Below are 26,384 nucleotides of genomic sequence, written 5' to 3' on the forward strand. Positions count from 1 at the left end.
TGGAGTTAATTAAAAAAGAATTAAATGATAAATTTGAAATTCCTCAAAAAAAATAATTTTTACGGATGAGATTAAAAGATAATTGAATCTTTTTCAACGGTCGAGATTACTTTGACGAGGATCAAACGAACTAGCCACTGGAGAATTTATCTATAAATTAGAGGTCTGTGTCAGTCTATTTTTCATCCGATCTTTTGATCGTGTACTAGCTCTTGAATCTCTTGTAAACTTTTATGGAATAAATGCAGAAGTATTTGGGATTTCAATTTGTAGTGGTGTTCCTCTTCATGAACTTATGGTAACATTGTTTTAATTTCTCTTAGAATAATATGAATACAAGTATCTTATTCAATTTGTTGGATCTAGGGTAACATTTTTAATTTTGATTGAAGTAGCAAGTATCCCTATTTCTTCATAATTTTATTGTTATTCTATTTCTCTACTTGATTTGATGGTTGATCTACTGTTTGAAGAAGATCTCTCAAGTTCTCATTGAGCGTTTGGGGATAGTCCTCGATTGGACTAGCCAACTATCAACACATATTTTCTGAAAAGCCTATTTCATAAAAGCCCCAAGACTTATCTAATGATTAATCTTTTTTCTGCAAGGTGTTTTTGGGCTAGTACCTCTCTAAAATTTCAAAAAGTTTTATATATTTTGTGGAAAATTTGATATAGATCTAGCTATTAAGAGCCCTAGATTATCAAATCTGGTAGCAAAATTGGACTCGTACTCCTCAAATCTAATAGATCTGTAAATTATTTGTATATATTTGTTATTTACTTGTGTAGATTTGAAATTTTATAACATAATTTTGAATTTTAACACTTCGGTTTTTGGGATTTTCTCTATTTTTGTACATATTGGGTATTGGGTTTTTCTCTTCACTTGTGCAGGAATAGATCTGAGAAATCGGCCAAGGAAATCTTCAGATCTTAGCCAGATCTAGACCCTGGAGAGCAAGACCTGAGCTCAAAGATTGTTTGCAACTATGTTGCAGGAAACGTTGCCCCCAAGTCGTTTCAGCCAAGAAACGAAACGAAAATGCGGAAACGCGCACCGTACAGCCTGGAAACGAGTTTCCGAATGTACTGGCAAGTTTCACGCTAGGGAAACGTGTCCAGTACGGCTGGAAACAAGCTTCCAGGCCATACAACGGAGTTTCCAATTCATATTGCGATTTTTCTTCTTCTTTTTTCGGTTCTAATTTCTGATTGGACGAATAAAATATCTTGTGGATGCTTCTAGATGCCTCTCTCAAGTTATAAAAAGACTCTCGCCTCATTCCCTCATTACACAATTGAGCAAGTCGTTTCTCTTCGAGGCAGACGATTTTAGCTGATTTTGAGATTTGGATACATAATAAGGTTGATATTGGATACTCCAATATTACTATTTTCATTATGTGATCATTCATGAGTAAATATGATGTAAATTTAATCATATTGTTTAAACTTTAAAATTAATAAATTATAATGTATCATGTATGCTTTATGATTACACATAAAATTTCTTAAATGTCCTATATATATATATATATATATATAATAATATATATATATATATATCATAGTTTTAAAAACCGCTCAGAAAAACCGGTAACCAATCAAACCCGCCGGTTAGCTAGCTGGCCGGTCCGAACCGGCCTAAAAACTCGGTCAAACCCTTCATTTGCCCGATTTTTGGCCCTAACCGGTGAAAATCGGCCGGTTTAGGACAAAAGGTTTTGTCCTAAACCGGCCGGTTTTAGGCACAACCACCATAAAGTTAAAAAAACATGTTTTTGACTGTGTTTGAGGGGTTTTGGGGGGGGACTAAGGGTGTTTCAACCCTAACAATGTTGGCAATTAATGGTAATGTTAAATTCTTAAAGTAAAAGTGACATTTCCTTTAATTTTCATTTTCATCCTTTTACTTAAATTTTTAACATTACCATGAAATGACTCAGGATGTTTGAGAGTGGTTTCGACCTCATTGGATTTCATATGGAGAAACTAGAATTTTAGATTTCACTCAAAATTCAGCAGACTTAATGGTTTTCAGGATTTCATGGTTTGGGGGTAAACAATAAATGCAAGTAGAGCTCCAAATGATAAGAAAAACTCCTAATCTAGATCCCATTGTGTTGGACGATATTGATCCAACATCAGAATGGGTGGAGGAGACTGAAGAACCTGTGTTTGAGGCTGATTTTGATATCGACATGGCTTTGGCGGGGGATGAAGCAGATTATGTGGTGGCATCAGAACCAGGATCAATAGCGGCATCAAGGAAAGGCAAGGAACCAATGGAAGGCACTAGTCATGCAGGTCGACAAACTCGTGCTTCCATTAGGTCCACTTCTATTGTCATTGGTGGCATTGATACTGAGGTTGCAGATCAGGCTGAGGCATCCTCAGACTCTGAACCAGATGATGTCTATGTAGCTCTTGATGATGATCTTGTGTCTACTACTAGTAGTGGTAATGAACTTGATGATTGATCATGTGTATACTGTAGACTTGTAGTAGGCCAATGGCCTCATAGCTTGCAGCAATGTTTTTGGACTTTATAGGCCATTTAGAGCCTCATTTGTTATGTATTTTGCTATTTTTGTTGATGATATGTATTGCACTCGGTGCCATTTTGATGTATTCACCTTTACATGGTATATAAATGAGCAAACTTTGCATATTTTGTCTTTATTGGCTTGGAATCATGGTTTTACATCTTAAAAATAGTTTTGTTTCATTAAAAATTAATTATTTAATGTATTTTTTTAAAACCGGTTCGTTTAGACCAAACCAGTGCCGGTTAGACCGGTTTCGGTAGGTAAACCGGTTCATTAGGTGGACCGGTCCGGTCACCAGTTTCGGATTTAAAAACATTGATATATATATATCTATATATATATATATATATATATCGTGTTTCCTCGTTTCCAAAATTTGGGGGGTCACGTTTCATACCCGTGCCCATTTCGAAAACTCGTACTCATTTCCCTGTTTCATGCAAGTTAGGTTTGCAGGAATAGATCTAAGAAATCAGCCAAGAAAATCTTCAGATCTGAAATTTTTTCAAGGAGATCTGGGGTTTTGCGACAGATCTAGGCCCTGGAGGGCAAGAGGTTGTCCAAAATATTTTTATAGAGCTAGCATTAAAGATTTTGCAATAAACTTGAAGATCTAAAGCAAAATAGTTTTTTCAAAACAAGGGTTTCAAGTTTTGGGGCTCCTAAGCCCAGATCTGCCTTCTCCTAGCCCTATTGGGCCTAGTGATAGCCCTCATTGGGCCTAGATTCCCCTTGCTCCATTTTTTATCTGAATATTTAAATTTTCTTTGATTTCTTGAATTCCATACTTTCATCAAATATCACATCTCAGCTTATTTCTATTTGGTGTCCTTCCTTTATGTAGATCTTATATGTCTTTGAAGTATTACTATAGCCAACAAATATTCCCTTCATGCTTGTAGGATCCAACTTCTTTCCCTTAGTCTTCGGAATGTGAATATAGAAAGGACAGCCAAATATGTGTAGATGTTCCACGATTGGTTTCTTCCCAGTGAATGCTTCCTCAGGGGTCATGTTGTCTAATGGTCTGTGAGGGCTTCGATTTTGAATATACACAACAATCTTTGTTGCTTCACCCACCACAAAAATTTTGTCAAGTCTTGACCATGTGACATGGCTCTAGCACTTTCCTCAATTGATCAATTCTTTCGTTCAACAACTCTGTTTTGTTCAGGATTATATGGGACTATCAGCTCCCTCTTAATCCTAGCCTCCTTACAGAAAGTTATGAGTTCCTTTGATGTGCATTCTCCTTCATTGTCGGATCTTAGTATCTTTATCCTTCTTTTTGTAAGGTTCTCTACTTCAACTTTGAATTCTTTAAATTTGATGAGTACTTCATCCTTGGATTTCAGCAAATAGATTCAAGTTTTCCTTGAGTGGTCATCAATGAATGTAACGATATAGATGACCTCTAAGAGACTTTGTAGACATAGGACCACAAACATCTGAATGAATGAGCAAATTGTTGCTTCCACATGTGTGAGCAGATTCAGGGCTTCCAAGGCTTCGCTTGAGTTTCTCCTCCTTCTAGGGCTTGTAGATGATCCAGTAGACCTTCATTTAACCTTCTTCCTGCAATATCTTCAACTTGGATCTTGCAATAGCAAAACCCTAGCTTTCCTTATTTGCACGTGTGAGAGAGAGAGAAATAACCCAAACACTTGTCCTTTGTCCTTCTTCCTTCTTCGCTAGCCTTCTTCTTCTTCTCCTTCACTTGGATGATGAGAGAATGAATGATGTCCATAGGAGGTCAAGTTCCCTCCTATATATAGGCTTCCAAGGAGGACGAAATGCCCTAATTAAGGTTGACTTCTTAGCTTCTAGGCCGACTTGGTCTTGGAGGGTATTTTGACACTTTTAAATACAAAAATAATTCTTTTTACAAGTTACAATATGCCCGATGGGGTCTTCTTCATATGACAATCTCTTTTGACTTCTTGACCCTAGGACAAACCCTAGAAGCACTCAATGGGTGCTTGACCTCTAAATAAAATACCTTGAGCATGAAACCCATGCTAAAAAAAATAACAATAATATTTTTTCTTTTATTTTACAATATACAAGAATCAAAAGTACATTTCATATTTATGAAGACCGAACCTAGTTACACATTTCAACACATCATCTCATCTACCTGGTCAAACAACTCTAGTTCTTCTTTGCTTCTAGCCATTAAATGACTTACCTCCTACATTGAAGTAACATAATGCACAACTTCTTGGTACCTCTCTTTGTCATGTAGTGTTGAAGAAAATGTAACTAGGTTCAGTCTTCATAATAACATGATCTTTGTAAATGATGTAATAAAAGAGAATAAATTATTTTTGTATGCCTTACTACATGGGTTTCATGAGCAAGATGTGTCATAGGTCAAAAGACTTCTTCTTGATGTCTTTAGGATTTTATTATTATGTCAAAGAGTCATGTCAAGTGTAAAGGATCTCTTTAAGAGCCTATGTAAAATGTATTTAAGTCAAAGCAGCCCTCCAAGTCCAAGAACAATCCTCCATTGGCATGATCAAGAAGTCTACAAGAAAAACAAAATAGAGATCATGATTGTCAACTTCAAATATTGCATTAAATATGTTTAAATGATATGTCAGCTCCAATGAAAGTCATGTCGGTTCACAACTACACGTCGGCTCAAATAGGAGCACAAACTACTATAAATACCCGTCTAGGGTATCCGCAATTGCCATGGACAGAACTCGCAAATTCTCTCTGAAATTTCGCATATACTAGAAGGAGCAGAGCTGCCGGCATTTTTCGGTGAAGGGCTTTACTACACCTCGAATGGGTATAAGGTGCAGTCAAGCTAGATCTTGGTTGGATAGAGCAGAAGGAACCTCGGATGGATAGATAGTCTCAACATAAAGATATCTTTGCTCTTTCGGAGGTACAGTATTGACATAATAACTAGCCACAGTAACAATAGTGATCCTACAGTTGCTATGACAATCTCGACATATATATATATATATAGAGATATATATATATATATATATATATATATATATATATATATATCTATTATCTCAGTCATTGTCTTGGTATACATTCTCGACATAATCATGACAACCTCGGCATTACAGTGAAGGGTATTCAATCTCAGAAGCAGCCTCGGATAAGGGTTTGGATCTGCCTCTAGTAACCTTGGCATTCTCTCCAAGCATAACTTCAGTCTCGGCATATCATTGATGGAGTGGATCTAGGTGATATTCCTGTAGCAGTCTCGGCATAATGAACAACAGTGAAGTAGGGCTACATTCTTAGCATCACTATATAGAATATCTTTTCATATACCATCTCGGCATTCAGATCTGTAATGATATTAACGTTCAAGTTAGACACAACATATGATCACTGTATATATTGATATCAAGGAATGATCTCTGTGATATACAGTCTTATGATAGTTATAGGATCATGAGTCTTGATCTCGATATAACTCTCTGAATGGTGGTATAAAAGATGATCTCACAAATTTGATCTCAGTGACATTGATGTGAATATACATCAATGATGATCTCAACGAAAGGAACAACAAGTGAAGATGCAACAGTAGGGTGTTGACATAAGCCTGGTAGCAGTGATGATGATGATCTCAACATTGGCAGAATAAGGGATTGATGTCTTGGTCTTGGAGAGGCAGAATGTGTCAAGGGTCATGGTCTTGGTGTTCGTCAATGGAATCTCTATAAGAAGAATTTACGCATGGGTTTTCCTCTCCAAGAGGGAGAGGTTTTGGCCCTAGCAAAGAGCCAAATTTTGTGTTCTTGTCTCCTTTTGTTTTTTATGGTAGTTTGATGAAGTTACCAAACACATGCTAATAATAAAGTAAAGATAAATTGTTTAAAGACTTCACACATTGTTATCATGTGAAAAGAAGAATCACTTTAATATGCATGCCCTAAGATTTTTCAACATCTAGAAGAGTCTTTAATGTCATACACCTCTCTTCTTGTGTTTCTACAATAGCTTCTAAGTATATAACTCTGACCTGCTCTTCAATTTTTGGGTTTGGATCAGGATCATATATGATCACTATGTTTGTTGATTGAAGATTCAAACTCCTTCCTACTGCACGGACACTAACTAAGAATAGGAAACATTTAGAACCAAGCTTACATTTTTTTCAATTCTCTTGAAATTCCTTCCTGTCTGCAGCTTGTCTGCTAGATTCTTGATGCATAGACTGGAAGCCACCTTCTTCACCTACTATTGGCGGAAATGAAGGAGCGTGCATTCCTTCAATATGCCCCTTATTTGTTCCACCATTTATTTTGGTAACATGCGGCTGGAAACCAGAGGAATGGCCCATTGGGAATCGAGGTCCTGTTAAATGTTGTTCAATTTGCTTATTGTCAAAATGTTCAGGCCTCTTATTTCCCAAAATGTCTGTGTGGTCCATTGGTTTGGAAATTGATGACTGCTGCAATGTTTGACCAAATTGCAAGCCCCTCTCCATAAAACCTCTTGGACCTTCAAAAGAGCTCAAGTGATGAGGCATGCTTGAAGGTAGACTTAGACTTGATGGCAAACCCAGCATTGACTCTCCTTGTGAGGATCTAGGACCCGAACCATGCAAATGGGCAGGAGAAAGCAAATCAAAACTTTTTGGTTGAGGTGCTATCTAATCATGTCCTCTTGTAAGAGATGGCATACTCGATGAAACAATCGGTTGAAGTTGAGGCATTGAATACATTGGAGGTATCCCTGCTTGCTTTGTAGAAGAAAACTAAAATTGCTCTGGGATATCATATGACTGCCTTGGATATGTCAATTGTTGAAAAAAAATTCCATGCTCTTCAGGTTGTCCAATATAACGCAAATGTTGTCCTTATAGTTTCCCTTGACGTGGTTGGTGAAACCTTTCATATCCTTGAACTTGTGCTTGCAAAGGAACTGGTTTCCCATCCCGATCTTGTTGCAATGGTTGTTGCAAGGTTTTGTCTTGTTCTTGCATTGATCTTGGGTGAAGCGACTATTGCATGTTCCTTTCCTGACCTGGAACAGGCCCTTGATAAAGGTGGTGTTGTGAATTCCTACTCTGCAATTGGTTTAGCCCCTGACAATGAGGCTGTAATAAGTTTTTGTCTTGTTCTTGAACTAGTCCTTAATGAGGAGGGTGAAGTATGCTCTTATCATGTCCTTGATCTGGGCCTTGACAAGAAGGTTGAAATAAGTTCATGTTTTATCCTTGATTTGACCCTACACGATAAGGATGAAGTAAGTTCCTGTCCAGACCTTCAACTGGCCCTTGATGGAGAAGTTGTTGCAAGCTCCTATCTTGTCCTTGTGAGGATTTATGTGGAGCATTCCCCTCCTCCTATTGGTGTGTGCCATGGGAGTTATGTGCAGCTTGCCTTTTTTCATCTGCTCCATGACGTGTTTCTTGAACTTTATATGGAACGACCTAATGGAAAGTCCCTTCTTGCACTTGACCTGTATGTTGTTGTGGAATCCATCTTGACAAAAGGAGATATGTTCTAGGCTTGCTTCTACGGATTACCTGGTTGGTTCCTGCAAAATTCTATCAGAACCACCCTCCAATGGTTCTAGACATCCTTGCAAGTTAGCCATCACAATATCCTTCCTAGCAGCGTAATTCCAATGTTTTCATTGCAGTTCTCATCCAATGAGGATGTTGATGGTTCTTGTATTGCCGACAAGGGAGCATCCTGCTAAGTGGCCTCTGTTGCACATTTCCCTACATGGTCTTCATTTATTTCTTCCAATATTGGATCTAGTTGACATCATACCTTTTCTTTCAGGGGATACTGCCATGTCCATGCCTCTGCCTTTGATTCAAATTTTCTTACACTCTATCCTTCATGCTCAGGCTTATGATTAGCATCATTTGATTTGTTTCTTTTGCAACTATTCCAAAAGTTGTCCCAACTTTTCTTTCTTAATGTTGGGGTATTTTGTTATATTCTTCTAGTCTTATGTTCCATTCTTGTAGCCTGTTGATATGTTTTGCTCGCTACTCTTCCATATTTTTCAAAGCTTTTGCTTGTTGCTCTTCCAACTTTCTCCAAGATTTCGCATACTTGAGCCAAAAATTAGCTTCTGGTGGTTCCATATTTAAGTAACAGCAAGGGTAGCAGGATCTTTGCTCTGATACCACTATAGTGTGCTAGAGTAAATTTTACCCTAGGGTTTCTTGCACTGCCAGGTCTAATTTACAATTTCTTTCTAATAAGCAATCCCAATATGGATTATATCCTTGAATCCACAATTAACCATTTAGCAGGAATAATTACAATTCAGGTGTCAACAATATTTATTGGATTTTTTGTCCAAAAAAAGTTTAAACTTAACCAATTTCAGTCAAAATTTGTCCCCCTGTCCACGGGATAAATCATAACATCAACAAATATCACTGACAATGTAATGTCATACCACCGATAATATAATCATAAAGTATGGTGTGATACTAAAAAGGAAATATCTTAGCTTGCTTAATTACACAGAGAGGATTAGGGACTTCTGCTCAACTTTTGTTCATTGTATGGGCTTTAAGCTACACCAGAACAAAACCTCAGTCTCCAGTAAAGCCCTCCAAGACCCACAGTAAGATTTGATCCTTCAAAAAGGGGTCAAACCTTTGTTCAATCTCAACAGAAATGTAATCTCAGCTACAAGATGCCCTTGAGAAGGTGCCATTCAACCCAGATTTTGCAGGACTTGTAATTCAAACTGTCACAGAGCTCCTGTAGATTTCAATTCCTTGATAAGATAGTTTCATGTGGCCAGAACAAGAGAAAAGAAACAAGAACAAACTTTGTTGCTCCTCCAGATTATATCCCTGCGCCAGAACAAGTAAAAATAAAGAGAAACTAGGTTTTGTCAACTAGGGTAGAATCTTTCACCACTGAAATTGACAGGGATAAAAGGATCTTAAAAACCTCAGAGCCTCAGGCTCAAGAAAATAGAGACAAATTGATCCACACTGATGATCCCAATGAATTCAATCCTCCTTTAATTATAGACTTCCTTGAGGGTTTTCAATTTCATAAATGGTCAAGTAAATCTCTATGTTACCGGATCTGTCAGGCCCAGTGGCTGGATCCGCAGATCCCCAGATCAGAGACGGATTCGGAGATCTGCCCCCAAAATCAGTCGGTGGGTAAAGTTGTCAAGTGTCAATTCAAAATTCTGAAGAAGATGTCAACGCAAACTTTAGAACGAAAAAGTATGCGGACAAGTTAATAAATAACCCGATAATGTGTGTTAAGAAATGGATTATTCAACTGGCGTCAGCGAAACTGGAAAATTCAGCATCAATGAAAATGAAAAAAATCAGACCGAAAAATAAACTAGTTGGTCGTGAATTACTTTATTATAAAATTAAATGAAAAAAATCAGACCGAAAAATAAACTAGTTGGTCGTGAATTACTTTATTATAAAATTAAATGCATATAAGGTAAATGGACGATTCAACCAACATCAACGAAACTCGAAAAATCTGCCTCCACAAAAATGAAAAAATCATAGGAGAGAATAATAAACGAGTTGGCCGCTAATTACTTTTTCTTCCGCTAATTGCTTTTTTTTCATTATAAACTTTAATGCATATAAGGTAAGCCACTAACATTAGATATTTTAATTAATTTTTAAATTTATTTTGAACTAAAAAAGTAAGTTTTATAAAGTAAGTTTCTAACCATTTAATATAAATATAAAAACTATTAACTAACGTTTAAATATTTATAATGATGCATTAATTTCAAGGAGTTGTCTTTAGTGCGATTTTTTTGAGGTTCCGGTGACGGAATCCGGCGGAAAAAATTGAAGTTAACTCTTGATTTGTATTATTTAAAATGGTTTTTTAACTGCATATTTGGATTCAGCACCCTGAAAAACCCCTAGGACGCTTTGATTGTGCAAAAAATAGCTATCAAACTTGCGATTTCAATAAATTGCTGCCGGATTTTAGAGAAATTTGACCGGAAAAACCCACCGGAAAAGCTTCCAAAAAGTCTCACTAAAGACAACTCCTAATTTTAATCGGTGTGGAAAAAGTTGCAATAAAGTCATGCTTAAATCGGCAAAGTTTGATTTTTTGGATTAGTCGATTTAATCGGCCGACTTTTTGGTGATTTTTTCCCAGTTGAAAAAGTCGGGATTCAATTGAAAAAGTCGTGGAACCTACACAGGTTGCGAAGAAGTGAGGGCATTTTTCACTCTTCTTTCTGCCATTCGTCACTATGGAGAGAGGAGGTGTTTTCCATTTCCCAAGAGGAGGAGATTTGCTAATTTTGTGGTGTGGATTTGGAGATTTGTCCACTGCTCAACGTGAGAGATTTGATATGCAGAGTTGTTGTTGCCAAGTATGTATTTTAATTTCTCTCTTAGTCTTTGTTACACAAATGTTTTTCGCTTATTTTTGCTTAGAAATTTGAATCAAAACATTGTTTGGAATCAAATGACAAAAATTCAAATCCTTCTTTAGTGAATCTGAGTGTGTTCAAGTGAGTGAGAAGGGGCATTTAAAATTTAAAATCAACAATTACATTTGTGTTTGCTTATATGTGATGGGCAATTTTTAATTTTTTTCAATTTTTTTCTTCCCAAGTTCAAATTCAAGTTCAAAGTTTCAAACAAAATGCCAAGGAATTTTGACCCTATGTGGAAATATGGTGAACCTGATACTATACCCGAATCTAGGGGGTCAATAGAATGTATTTGACATGCAAGTTGTGTGGCAAGCATATGTCAGGGGTATCAATAGATTAAAATTCTATTTGGGACAAATTCTGAGGCAAAATATAGAAATTTGCCCAAATCCAACTCCAGAAATCATCTGGCAGGCCATTAAATCGTTGATGGATAAAGAGGAGGCCAAAGATACCAGGGCAACAATAAAAAGCCAACTTGTAGGGGCCTCAAGAGTGGGGGGGAAGTGAGAGTGGTTCTTCAACATCACCTTCCACACCCACATGTCCCAACCCCTCAGCTTTCTCATTTTTTTTGTTCCTAGAACCACACCTAGTGCACAACTTGGCATCAAATAGACACTTAAAAAAAAAAGAAGGAAAAGGCAGAAGCTGACAGGTTGGTCAGTAAGTGCCTTATGTGGAGCGATGTTCCTTTCAACATTTCCAAGACAAACCCATTCTACCAACCTATGTTCAATGTTGTTGTTTTCATTGGCCCGGGGTACAAAGCCCCTACCTTTGCAGAGTTGAGAGGACCTCTTCTTCAAGATGAAAAGGCTAATTGCACTACTAGATTGGAGGAGTTTATGGCATCATGGGAACACACTGAATGCACAGTCATGTCAGATGGTTGGACTGACTAGAAGGGTAGGACCCTTCTTAACTTCTCGATTGGTTGTCCCAAGGGGACAATGTTTATGAAATTTGTTGATGCATCTGCATACATTAAAGATGCACGTTTATTATGCGAATTGTCAGACAACTTCATTCAGGAAGTAGGTCCACAAAATGTTGCCCAGGTCATAACAGAGAACGCTACAAATTATGTTGTTGCTGGCAGGTTGCTTATGGAGAGGTATCCTAACTTGTTTTGGACACCTTATGTTGCTCATTGTATTGACTTGATGTTGGAGGATATAGATAAGATTCCTCTTGTGAGGATACTATTGAATCATCTAGGAGAAAAACAAAATTTATATATATAATCATGCATCTGTGCTTAGCTTGATGAGAAGATTCACCAACAACAAAGAGTTGGTGCGTCCTACCATTACACAATTTTCCACTACTTTCATATCTCTTCAGTGTCCGTTGAATTCTATGTGGGATGCGAAGAGCATGTTTCTTTCACAAGATTGGCGTGCTTTATCTATTAGCCGCAAACCAGAGGGAGAAGGCATATGCAAAGTAGTTTCATATGATCAGAGCTTTTGGGCAGGAGTAGAGGAGATGCGTGTCATTTCAAAACCTTTGGTAAGGGTTCTTCGGTTGGTTGATGGAGACAAACCCGCAATGGGCTACTTGTATGAAGCCATGGATAGGGCCAAAGAAGCCATTCGTGCTTATTATGAAGATAACAGAGATGAGGGGTTAGAGAAACAATAGGTCATATGGAGAGTGAATGATGAGTGATGGAACAATACCCTCCATCGCCCCATTCATGTTGTAGGTATCTACCTCAACCCCGAATTTTTTTACTGTGGTTTCAAATTTGATGCAGAGGTGATGGATGGATTCCTCACTTGTGTTGAGAGGATGGTGGCATCTAAGCAAAAATGTGAAGATATTTCTAAAGAAATGGAGATATATAGGATGGCAGGTGGCACATTTGGTTTTACCATGGTTATTAAGAATAGGATGACCAAAATGCCAGGTAAGATTCAATTTGTTTCAACTTTCAAATTTCATAATTCATTCTCTTCACAATTTGCTTCAAGTTTAGAATTTCAATGCTTTAACCTTTTTTTTTGTATGTTTCTCATTTTTCTTTTAACTTGTATATGCTTGGTGGACAAGCTATGGTGGCAGAGTACCCCATCTCCAAAAGCTTTCCATTCGAGTGCTCAGCCAAACATGTAGTACCTATGGGTGTGAGCGCAACTGGAGTGTATTTGACAAAATACATAGCAAAAAGTGCAATAGGTAGAAAAAAATTCAAATTAAACTTTTGAATTCACTTTATTATTTTTAATATTTAAATTTTTTAAGTACTAATTGACAATTTATGACCCTAATATAGATTGGGGACCCAATGCCTCAATGTCATGGTCTAAGTCTACTACAATCTTCGATTGTGATTGAGACAACTTCAGAAAACACCTGACATGGAAGCCATCCCATTAGATAATATTGATACCATTGTTGCATGGAACGTCGAGACTGAGAGGTCGGCCATAGACTCGATCCCTGATTGGTTAGAAGTGGATCCAGCAGTTGCAGGGGAGGGAGAGCTATACGTAGAGGAGGAGAGGGAGCAAGGTCAAGAGGCAAAGTAGGAGGAGGATGAGGAGGAGGAGGTGACACCATCTAGGATGGGCAGCAACAAAGGACAGAGACCACCTCTTTTATTGGCTTCCAGAGGACGACAAAGTCCATTTGTAGCCCCAGGGGCAAGGCCTTCTTCATCTCTAGAGGAAAAGGTAAAGCCATTCCCTATTCCCATAAAAGGCACAGAGGATCTCCGTGACTAATTACTTTATGATATGTAGACGACTCATGATATACATTTATTATATTATTCATTGATATTTTGACTTGTAAGAGTTGAGACTGAGACTGAGACTGAACTCAGGATTCAGGATTTGATTCACTATTTTGATATGTGATGTAGCACTAGACTTCAACACATATTATATATTAGATTTCTTTTCATGTTTATGTGGAAATGCATTTATTTGATGTTCTGGACACTTTAGATGCTAAAAAAAAAAATTAAAAAAATGAATATTTTGTATTTTTTTAATTTTGCCAACTTTTTCAAAAACCTCCCAACTTTAACGACTTTTTCAATTTCTGGACCCTTGCCGATTTACTCCCGACTTCGACTTTTCCATATTGATTTTAATATTATTAAATCAATAATTTAAAAAATATATATTATATAGCAATTATATATTTAACATTAAATATTTTTTATAAATTTAATTAATATTTATAAATGATACATTAATTATGATATTATTCATCTAATAATTATAAAAATTATAAGTAATAAAAATTATATATTTAAATTTAATATATATTTATATATAATTTTGTTAAAATTGGCAAATAGAGCCAAACTCCACATGGGTCATCTTATTTATGACAGCTAATATTTTTATTAGATTCCTCTCTCGGAGAGTTGTAGGACTGATCTAAAGATCATCCGATTCTAACATGTACAAATGAAGATATGAATTTATTTATATTATGGACAAATTGTCAAGGTCGGCCAGCAAGCAAAACAGGCACACAAGCCCCCAATTCATCCTCAACGTTGCATATAAAAGGGAGACCTCAAGTCATTTTCACCATCATCTCATCACACATATATCTCTCCCCTCTTGTGAGGCAGTCTTCTCTCTCTCCACACGTGTGAACTAGGGTTTTTGTTTGTTGCGTTGACCAGCATTGACCGAGTTGCTGGGAGGTTGTTTGACTACATTGACTTGATGCATTGACCTGTTTTGACTTCGGTTTGGGTGAGGAATCTCTGTCAAACAAGCCACAATTCTAGGCATGAAAATCGAGGAGTTTTGACCAACGTTGACTATGGTTAGGGCTGACCGCAAGTTGACTATTTGACCAGACTTTGACTAGGCAGAATTCGACTATTTTGAGGGTTGTTTCATCTTGTTGTTCAGAGGCCGAAGTTGACTGAAGTTGGCCAAATCTTTGAGGGTCAAATCTTCCCTGTTGACCAGCGTTGAATTTTCTAATTAGGGCTCTTTCGTTGTTGTTATAAATTATCAACATTTGTAAATTGTACTATCTCTCTTTGATGAACTATTGAAGACTAAAAGAAGATTTGATCAAGGGTTTCCCCACGTTGGGGTTTGTCCCTGGCTGGTGCCATATCTTGTGTCCTCTTGTCTTGGCTTGTCTCTTATTATTATGTTTATGTTCTATCAGCATTTTACTTACATGTTTATGTGATTTCTACACTTAAATTGATACTGGGCTCATAAAGAAATTGAAGTAAAATTGCTCTAAAGCATAGAACATACCATTGATGCCTAAAATTAACAGGGTATTAGAGCTGAGGTTAAGAAAAAGCCCAAGAAAGAGTAAAAGAGAAATCACCAAAGGCAGCTGGACAAGGACAAAAGAATCAATGGGTTCCTCATCCTACTTCCCGCCTAAAGACAAGCTCCATGATAAATTTGATTATCATGGATGGAAGATGTCTCTTGATTTGACCTCGAAAGAGAAGGAGGTGATGGATTTTGTGCAGGGTAAAATCCCTTAGCCTCCTTCAAATGCACCAGCTGCTGTGAAGACCAAGTATAATAAGTTTGAAGTCAAAGCGAAGAAGATTATCAAGGATTCCATTGACAAGCATCTGATGGCCTATATTTCTGAATTGAAGACATCCAAGGAGATATACAACAGGTTGGTTGGCATGTTCAAGGTTAGTAATGCTAATCAAATTCTCTTTCTCAAGAATAAGTTGAAGGATATTAAGAAGGGCAAGGACGAGGACATTCAATCCTATTTCTTGAGGATTACTGAGATCAAGAATGACCTACTCTCGATTAGAGAAGTCATTCCTAACAGGGAACTTACTCTCATCGCCCTTGGAGGACTCCCACATGAGTGGTATGTATTTAGAACCACTATACTCAACAATGATCGAATTCCTGGGTTTGAAGAATTGATGTCGAAATGCATTCAAAAAGTAACAAGAATGGTGGAGCAAGAAATACCTTCTAATAGAAGCAACCCCACTTAATTCTCCACTCATGCCAAAAGGAGGAATAATGGAGGGTCTAAAGGTCATTTCCATGGAAAGCCTAGATCTAAGGGAGGAAGGAAGGGCAGGTGCTTTGTTTGCAATAAGTTTGGCCACTATGCAAGGGAGTGTCCTAATAAAAGTGATACACCCCGAGATGATGACTATTATAACAACTCCAAGGGCAACTTCAACAATAACAACAACAATTATCAAAGGAATGGAAAGTCCAATGGCAAAGGAAAAAGGAATGCAGGACATCAAGGAAATGGTCAACCCTCCAAGAAATCAAGGAACTCCAGGTATGATGAATCCAATGTTGTTAACAATAAGCAAAAAGAGTACTATCTTATATCAGCCCACTCCACTGTCTCTCCTCCGAACACTTCGGGAAATTGGCTAATTGATAGTGGTCCCTCAAGGCACTTCACCGGATACAAGGAAACCCTCTCTAATCTGATAGAAAAGGCGACAAACTTGGAGATCATCCTTGAAGACAATGCCACCTATCCCATAAAGAGAGTAGGGAATGTTACCCTTCAATTGAATCAAGGTAACACTATTCATTGGCAAGAAGTATTATATGTACCCGATCTCAAGAAGAACTTGGTGTCCATTTCAGCAATGGAAGATAAAGGATTCAAGGTGCCTTTTATCGATGGAAAGGTATGTGTTTGGAAAAGAAATTTCAAGGATGTTTTTACTCTTAGGTTCAAGGTTGACAATTTGTATCAAATTGGAGGAATTCCATTAGGAGCCATGTCTTGCGACACATCTCTACAATCAAAACTATGGCACCGGAGGTTCGCCCATCTTTATTATAAGGCCCTACCCAATGTGAGATAGATGGTGACAGGTATGCCCGAGTTCAAATTAGAGCATGAAGGTTTATGTCCGGGATGTGTCAAAGGAAAACTTACAAGGGTACCATTCCCCTCAAGTAATAGCAATACCACAGACATATTGCAATTGATCCACTCCGACATAACTGGTATGATGCCCGTAAACTCCTTGGGAGGATACTTATATTATCTCACCTTTGTGGATGATTATTCTCGCAAGAACTGGATCTACTTCTTGAACAAGAAAGATGAAGTGTTCACCTAGTTCTAGCATCTCAAAGCCTTGATCGAAAACCAATCTGGGAAGAAAATCAACATATTGCGGACTGATAATGGGACCGAGTATGAATCCAATGAATTCCAATATTATTGCGGAGAATTTGGCATTAAGAGGGAGACTACAATGCCATACACTCCTGAGCAGAATGGTGTGGCTGAAAGGATGAATCGCTCTATTGTAGAAGTTGTTAGTGCCATGCTTCATGATCAAGACCTTCCGAAGTTTCTAAGGGGTGAAGTTGCAAATACCGCCGTGTATGTTCAAAACCAATGCCCTCATCAAACATTGTGTTGTCACTTCAAATCGCACCAGCAGCACAAGTGCTACAGGAGAGATAGAAAGCCCCCTAGAGACAGCCTCTGGGTTGATTGTAGACTAGTGCCTAGGAAATCTTAAGTAGAGGAGTGCATGAAAGGTTATATGTGAGGGGTTTGTAGCACTCCAATTGTCACATAATGAAAGATAATAAGGGGGCTTGGTTCATTTCTCCAAAGGTATGAGTTATGTATTTCAAGTACTTCCTCACACACAGTTCACCGAAATATCACATAGAACAACGGAGGTCAATTACTTCAAAGGGGATTACAGCTTAATAGGCTTTGTTGAGTAAATGAGAGAGGATTAGGAGAAAGCATAACTCATCATATAGAGCACAAAACATCCAGAATTCTATAGTGAACACATAGAGCTGCAAGCAATGGGAAATTCTACATTTGTTTGAATTACAAGCAGAGATAATGGACTGAAAAGAGGATGGTTGTTATGTTTCATATAGAGCAATTTAAAGATATAATTTCAACCCTTCATTTAGGCATATGCATTAATAAATCAACACACATGGATCTGCAAGGAAGCATGAAATCATTTCTAGCAGCTATTATAGCATGAATGTGGAGAAGAATATGAAAATTATGGAATTAAACAGGAGGATAACACACTGTAATACTTAGAAGGGGGAATCACCACCATTTCTTTGCTTAGACTGAAAGATATGCCTGTGTAAATTAATACAGTCTTAAATACAAGTCATTCTCTTACAGATTTATGAGCCAAATTGGTATCAAAGAGTTCAGACCCATCAGGTGAGAAATTTTGGAACCAGCCAACCCCTGTTAAAGTGTTGCTTCCCCCTTTTTATAAGATGGGGAGCTGGAATTACAGTTTACAAAATATTTGAACCAAATCTCCAGCTGTATGCTAGACTAGTTGTCTCGGCCTAGGAAAGGCACTATTGCCCAAAACGATTACAATTGGGATTCAATCCCTTCTTGGAAATAAACAGAAATTAATGAACAGAGAAAGAAAATTGGAAGAGGAAGGAGCAAGTGTCCCTTTGTTGTCCCTGTGAAGGTCTCTGGTCAAGCCACATCTCATTCATGATGCGCTCCCCCTGTTGCTCAGTCGTTTTCTGTCAATTCTGCCTTTACTGCGTGAACGACTGGTTCTGTGGAATAGGGAGTGGGTCGCTGCAAATGCCTGTCTCGATGATCCTTTGTTGTGTAGAGGGGTGAGGCTCCATGCCGAGCCATTAAGTCTTCCTGAATCTCCCATACTGGTTCACCACCGCACTATACTCTTATTCAATGCTCCAGCTGCCGACCCATACGTCCTTTAAAGCTTTGCGCAAACCTTTTCGACACTCTGATACACCTGGGGATGCATTTTATGATGTAACAACAGTCTGTCGGGTGCAGGCCTTTAACATAGAAATAAGACGAAAGAGGTGAATTCTGACTTCCTTTTAAGCCCTCATGCTTTCATCCCCTTGGCTTGAGCCAAGTGCTTAGCCATTTAGGCACTAAGGCTTTCCACTATTGTCCAGGGGGGCTTTCCTTTATAACATAGAAAGCCTTTGATACTTCTTTTACCGCATTGGCCGATATTTCGAACACGAAATCCTTATAAAATATAACCTATGAAACATCACATCCGGGGACCCTTTTCCTTATCGCAATCGCAGCTGAGGAGTATCAGCGGGGGAAAGAATCTTACACATTGTGCGATCGTCGATCGTCAATCTGCGGGGTGACGAAATCACTGCCACATTTCACCCGATGAGTGGTGACACGTGTCACCCAGAAAACGCTGCATAAGACCCCTGAAAACACCGAAATTGAGTGACACATGTCCACCCGTACTGCCACGTCAACGTTTGTAATACCACATGAGCAATGACGTCAGCTGCCATGTCAGCTTTGAGGACCAATCATATGTCGCCGAGTGGCCCCCTGGAGGAGAGAGAAAATGGCCTGCCGACCCTGTTTCCGCATGCATTTCCTTTGTAAACTGATTTCGGGCTCCCTCGGCGATTTGCACTATTGTCGTGTTTCAACCCCCGCAATTTCTTAATGATGGCCCATCACAGGACTGCGAGACTACGGGGTCGCCTATATGCGGGATGTGGGATGTGGGACCTATAGGACTGCGGGACATATTGTGCCCGGGGGGATCCTCCAATGTGCTCCTCTTTCATTTCAAGGCAACAGAACCCCCATCTTCAAAGTGCTCTAACTTCTGATCTAGAAGTCCACTCTTGGACTTCCATATACCATTGGAAAGCTCTTTTTGAGCAGTGCACAGGGAAGAGCGTCTGATTAAGCTCTGATAACTACTGTGGCTTGGAAAATGGCTTCGAACTTCACTGCTCTTATGCATTATGGGCAATTGATAACTTGTAAAGCAGTGAGTGACAACATTGGCTCCTACCTGGGACAGTGCCTTGCTGGCAAGGTGCTGAGAACCTGCAGACCAATATCCTTCACCATAGGGCATGGAATCAAATATATATGAATCTTTGTAACCCAAAAATCTCCATGGGACTTTCCACATCAATCTAAAATGCAGAAAAATAAATTCTAACAACCGGAAAGTGAATGCTCAGCTAGTGAGCTAGTTTATATACAATCCTACTTATACACAGGGCTCAATTCACCTAAGTGATTTCAACCCTCCAGTGGAGCCAGGCCAGCATTAGAGTATTGGGCCTTACGCCTTCATGCTGCTGAAATTTAAAAATTAAAGTCAGCATGCACCATGAAAAATCTTCATACAAGGAACCTGATACATGTTGTTGAAACAACCTCCGCTGTTGGCTTAAAAATATGCTCATGTACTTAGCAACAAGGTCATGGAATTCACAAGGAAAATTTGCAGTTGCGTCCTTTTCATGAGCAGTCTACTGACCAATATCCTCTTGGCCAGGGCAACCACAAACACTTCTCAACTCCACAACTTTAGACTTTTCGAGAAAAATTTGTTGTTGATCATTTGTTACCCATTTGTCAACGGGCCAACCTTCTTGGATATCTGCAGTAGAATCTTTCGTTTCTGAGCTACAAGATTCAAAGACGGGAGGGCCTACTGAGACTTTCCGACAAGGAGCTTTCTACAATAAGTAATCACAGACACTGCTTGGTCCTTCGACTCTGGGCTCTTCTTGAAAGTTTTGTTGTTGGGAGCCTTCTCCCCACTTGTTGGTAAATGGCCCCTTTTTGACCCCAGCGACCATCTCTTCCTCCTCTGAATAATATGAATCATGCTTTGGAGGAGGGTCTTGGTCTTGTTCTCCAGGTAAAAGATGAGCATTGCAAACTGGAGGCTCTTCGTTGACTTCCTGATGGGCTTCCTCTTCTTGCGCAGCTTCCCTTGACTGGAAGCATTGTGGCTCTGCATCACTTGACTCTTCACCAAAGTCGTATTCATCATAAGAAGGGGAACATCACATTCAGCCGAATCAGACCCCTGAGGGTTTGTAGGAAGCTCGATGATATTTCTTTCTTCACTTTCTAGCTCAGTGGGTGATGCTTCTTGATGCAAGAGGATGTTTTCTTGGAGTGGAGCTCCACAAACATCTTCAGCAAGGTCTTCGACCTCGGGAATGTCTTCATCATTAAAATGTGTGCAACAATCTTCAAATAGAGCATTCAGGGGATATAGTCTTTTGCAATAGTGATTGAATGCCATATGAAAACTCTTCAAGGAAGATATGCTGCCATGAGGTATCGTATTAAACCAAACTCTAGAACTCCCCTCTAAAGAATACACGAACAACTTCATTTGTACATCTTCAAGAAAAATACCTTATTGTTCCATGCATTCATGAAATTCTTTGAGGTGTTGGCCAGGCCTTCTATCTGTGCTCCCACCGAATCTAGGCAAATAGGTATACCATTCATGAAATGAAGGGACATGATTTGGATAACCAGCGATAGAAGAAAAATCTAGTGGGGAAAATTTGTTGACCAGAAATGCAGGAAGGGCCATCGCGAAAACCTCCTTATATGAGTGATTTCAGTTTCAAAAGTAGGGAAAGTTTTTGGTTGTTGTAGCATCAGGGTGAGTATGGGGCTGCTTGAAAGCCAGGATGATCAAATAGAGATATGGACAGTGGAGTCGCCAGGATGTTTACCATAAAATTGATAGTGGAGTCGCCAAGGTGAGAGATCTTCAACCCACACTTCCCTTGCTCACCTAACAAAAGAAATGTAAAATTTTGTCGTACCCAAGGAAAAATATTCTAATCCGTTTCCTGGCAACGGTGCCAGAAAGATGTTGCCACGTCAAATCACACCAGCAGCATAGGTGCTGCAAGAGAGATAGAAATCCCCCTAGAAACGGCCTCTAGTTTGATTGTAGACCAGTGCCTAGGACATCTTATGCAAAGGAGTGCATGAAAGGTTATATATGAGGGGTTTGCAGCACTCCAATTGTCATGTAATGAAAGATAATAAGGGGGCTTGGTTCATTCTTCCAAAGGTATGAGTACTTCCTCACACACACAATACTTCCTCAGACACACAATTCCCAGAAGTATCACATAGAACAGTGGAGGCCGATTACTTCAAAGGGGATTACAGCTTAATAGTCTTTGTTGAGTAAATGAGAGAGGATTAGGAGAAAATCATAACTCATTATATAGAGCCCAAAACATTCAAAATTCTATAGTGGACACATAGAGCTGCAAGCAATGGGAAATTCTACAATTGTTTGAGTTACAAGAAGAGATAATGGATTGAAGAGAGGATGGGTGCTATGATTCATATAGAGCAGTGTAAAGATATAATTTCAGCCCTTCATTCAGGCATATGCATTAATAAATCAACACACATGAATCTGCAAGGAAGCATGAAATCATTTCTAGTAGCTATTATAGCATGAATGTAGAGAAGAATATGAACATAATGGAATTAAACAAGAGGATAACATATTGTAATACTTAGAAGGGGGAATCACCACCATTTATTTGCTTAGTCTGAAAGATCTACCTATGTAAAGTAATACAATCTGAAATACAAGTCATTCTCTTACAGATTTATGAGCCAAATTGGTATCACAGAGTTCAGACCCATTGGGTGAGAAATTCTGGAACCAACCAACCCTTGTTAAAGTGTTGCTTCCCCCTTTTTATAAGAAGAGGGGGAGCTGGAATTACAGTTTACAAAATATCTGAGCCAGAGCTCCAGTTGTCTGCTAGACTAGCTGTCTCGGCCCATGCAAGGCGTTGTTGCCCAAAACGATTACAATTGGGATTCGATCCCTTCTTGGAAATAAACAGAAATTAATGAATAGAGAAAGAAAATGGAAAGAGGAAGGAGCAAGTGTCCCTCTGTTGTCCCTGTGAAGGTCTCTAGTCAAGCCACATCTCAACCGTGATGCGCTCCCCTTGTTGCTTGGTCATTTTCTATCAATTCTACCTTTACTGCGTGAACGACTAGTTCTGTGGAATAGAGAGCGGGTCGCTGCAAATGCTTGTCTCGGTGGTCCTTTGCTGTGTACAGGAGTGAGGCTCCATGCCGAGCCATTAAGTCTTCCTAAGTCTCCCATACTGGTTCATCGCCGCACTATACTCTTATTCAATGCTCCAGCTATCGAACCATACGTCCTTTAAAGCTATGCACAATCCTTTTCAGCACTCTAATACACCTGGGGATGTGTTTTATGATGTAACAAGTAGTTTGACGGGTGCGAGCCTTTAACACAGAAATAAGATGAAACAGGTGAGTTTCGACTTCCCTTTAAGCCCTCATGCTTTCAGCCCGTTTCTACAACTTCCTTCATATGACCAGGGGCTTGAACCAAGTGCTTGGCCCTTTAGACGCTAAGGCTTTCCACTACTATCAAGGGGGGCCTTTCCTTTATAACACAGAAAGCCTTTAATACTTCTTTTACTGCGTTGGCAAATATTCCGAACGTGAAATCCTTATAAAATATAACCTATGAAACATCACAGCTAGGGACCCTTTTCCTTCTCACAATCGCAGCCAGGGAGGAGTATCGACGAGGGAAAGAATCTTACACTTTGTACGAACACCGATCGTCGATCTGCGGGGTGATGTCATCATTGCCACGTGTCACCTAGAAATGGCCCCATAAGACACCTGAAAACACCAAAACTAAGACACACGTGTCCACCCGTACTGCCATGTCAACTCTGAGGACCAATCATATGCTGCCACATGGCCCCCTGGAGGAGAGAGAAAATGTCCTACCCGGCCCTGTTTTCGTAGGCATTTCCTTTGTAAACTGATTTCGGCCTCCCCTAGCACTTTAATACTACAAGGCCAATATTATCGGCGATTTGCGCTATCGACGTGTTTCACCCCCCCGCAATTCCTTAAGGATGGCCCATCACAGAACTGCGGGATCGCGGGACTCTAGGGTCGTCAATATGTGGGATGCAAGATGTGGGACCTGCAGGACTACGGGATCGCGGTACTGCAAGACTGCGGAGTCGCCAATATGCGGGATGTGGGATGTGGGACCTGTAGGACTACAGGACATATTGTGCCCAGGGGGGTCCTCCAATGTGTTCCTCTTTCATTTCAAGGCAACAGAACTCCCATCTTCAAAATGCTCTAACTTCTGATCTAGAAGTTTACTATTTGGACTTCCATATACCATTGGAAAGCTCTTTCCGAGCACTGCGCAGTGGAGATGGTCCGATTAAGCTCTAATAGATTTTGTGGCTCGGGAGATGGCTTCGAACTTCACTGCTCTTATGCATTCTCGGCAATTCATAACTTGTAAAGTAGTGAGTGACAACACATTGGACTCCAAGACTACCGAAGAAATGTTCACTGGTAAGAAACCCGATGTCTCTCATTTTAGAATTTTTGGAAGACTCGTATATTTCATGTTTCAAAAGAGAAAAGAAGCAAATTGGGTGCATCTGGGAAAAAAGGAATCTTTGTGGGCTATAGTGAAGATTCTAAGGGATATAGAATTTATGTGGTTGGTCAAAAGGAAGTTGAGATAAGTCATGATGTCACCTTCGACGAAGATATGGCCCTTAGGAAGATCAACAACCTTCCTATCCTAAGGAAAGACAAAGAAGCTGACATAGAAAATCAGGGTGAAAAAGAGGACAAAACGATGCCTAATGTTGATGAACCTATGGATCCTATTAATCCACTCCCTCATGAGCCTTCCTCCTCCAAGACGAAACCCTCATGGCTTAGGGAGACTCTCGAAGATGCTGAGAGGCATATTGCACCAAGGGTGATTTTCCGTGAAAGCAAGAAGCCGAACAGGTACCAAGGATATTTGACTGCCATGAGCACTATCATTCAAAATGAGCCTTCATCATTCAAAGAAGTCATGAAGCAACAAGTATGGAAGGATGTTATGAATGAAGAATACGCGTCAATTATGAAGAATGGTGTCTAGGATGTGGTCCCTATACACCAGGACAAATCGGTTGTCACTTCTAAGTGGCTCCACAAAATCACGCATGTAGCTAATGGAAGTGCAAAAAAGTTCAAGGCTAGCTTTGTTGCTCGAGGCTTCTCTCAAAATGAAGGTGTAGATTACGATGAGATATTTGCATCTGTTGCCCGATACACCACCATCCACTAGACTTCAATGAAATAGGAAGTCTATGCAGTCTATGTGGAACAACCCGACGGGTGTGAAGTTCATGATCAGGAATCTCATATATGCAAGTTGAAGAAAGCTCTCTATGGATTGAAGCAAGCACACCGGGCTTTGTATGAGAGGATCGGTAGCTATCTGATGAAGTTGGGATTCACTAGAAGTGAAGTCGATCCGAACCTTTACTTTAAGGCTGAAAATGATAACCTCGCATGCTGGTACTTTATGTGGACGACCTCTTTTTGACAGGTGCAGGCTATTAGGTCCCTATAATACTAGTGACTCCCCCATTACTATTGTCATTGTATCCCTTATTGTTATTATCGTGCCCCTATTGTCTCCATATTGTTATTAGTGTGCCCCATAGAAACCCACTATTGTTAATGTTGTGCCCTTATGTTATTACTGTTAGGTCGGCTTGATTATATTGTGACCCCTTACACTCCTATATATAGAAGGGAGGTTTAGTCATTTGTATCATCCAAGAATTGTTCATTTGTATAATGTCAAGGAGGTTGCCCCCTCGAAGAGGCTGAATTCTAAAGCGTTGATCTATCTTTTCTATCTTTTTGTAAGTTGGTTTCCTAACATTTGGTATCAGAGCTTTGGATTCTAGGGTTTCACTGCTCCAAACAGGTCATCGTGGAATCTTCGCTATAACTTTTTTTTCTGCGACGTTTCAGAAGTTAACAAAAAAACCCATTTGAGCCAAAATAATTATGAACTTCGGGTCCGAATTTCAGAGTGCGTATCGCTATATTTTCGGAGATATGATCTAAGGAAGTTAGGGTTTGTGCAGACTCCCGAATTACATTCCAAACAAGTGACCTAGGGAAAATTATCATAACATTTGTTCTGAGAATCAGATTGAAATTTCGTAAGAAGTTTCAGAAAGAGGACGGCATGTAGTTTTCTGTATATCAGTTTCAGGTACTAAGGTCGAAACAGTGACACGTGGCACTTCGTACAAGTTCGCTCTACTGAACTAGTCTATAATCAAGTCACTGTGGGAGATTTGGCATAAATCTTCCTTGGAGAATCCAATCTTGATCAGACTTGCGGGGTTAGAAATAGGACTCAAAGGGCTACTGCAAGACACGATTTCAGATATTCGAGATCCGCAGTTACAGAGATACAACAGATTCAATATCGAGCTCTTACAAAGTGAAAAAAAGGTGTGTAGTTTTTTTTAAATTTTGCATAAGATTGGTTTGAAAAATTAGTTTGAAGGAATTCAAAGGGAATAGTGAAGAATTATTAGCATTAATTAATGCTCCGAAGAAAGAAAATGGAAACACCTAGTAAGAAACCTGAAAGCTCTAGCATGACTCGTGAAGAAGAGGAAGAAATGCAACATGATATATCAAAATTACAAGACCAAGTACAACAAATTTCACTCTCACAAAAGGTAACTGAAGCCAAGATGAATGGCGTGGAAGCTAATATGAATGGCATGCAAG

General features: G+C 39.2%; 1 protein-coding gene across 3 annotated transcripts in view; it reads right to left on the bottom strand.

Moving 5' to 3' along the window:
• The window catches only part of LOC149254515 (protein TONSOKU-like), a 138,918-nt gene that overhangs the window by 101,602 nt on the left and 10,932 nt on the right, over positions 1–26,384 (bottom strand). The window contains exon 1 of one of the 3 annotated variants that reach the window (XM_089460195.1): positions 9,603–9,748. The exons of 1 other annotated variant lie outside the window; for it this stretch is intronic. Coding sequence is in view for 1 of the 2 variants with exons in the window: in XM_089460194.1 (XP_089316320.1) it covers positions 9,057–9,066 (10 nt within the window). In the remaining variant the exon portion in view is untranslated. Of the gene's footprint in view, positions 1–9,056; positions 9,749–26,384 lie in introns of those variants that run through there. One more of the 3 variants, XM_089460194.1, reaches the window with a different exon arrangement.

This window comes from Pinus tabuliformis, chromosome 7, assembly GCF_031772625.1.
Source record: "Pinus tabuliformis cultivar Carrire ecotype Pingquan chromosome 7, CPIR1, whole genome shotgun sequence".
Lineage (NCBI taxonomy): Eukaryota > Viridiplantae > Streptophyta > Pinopsida > Pinales > Pinaceae > Pinus > Pinus tabuliformis.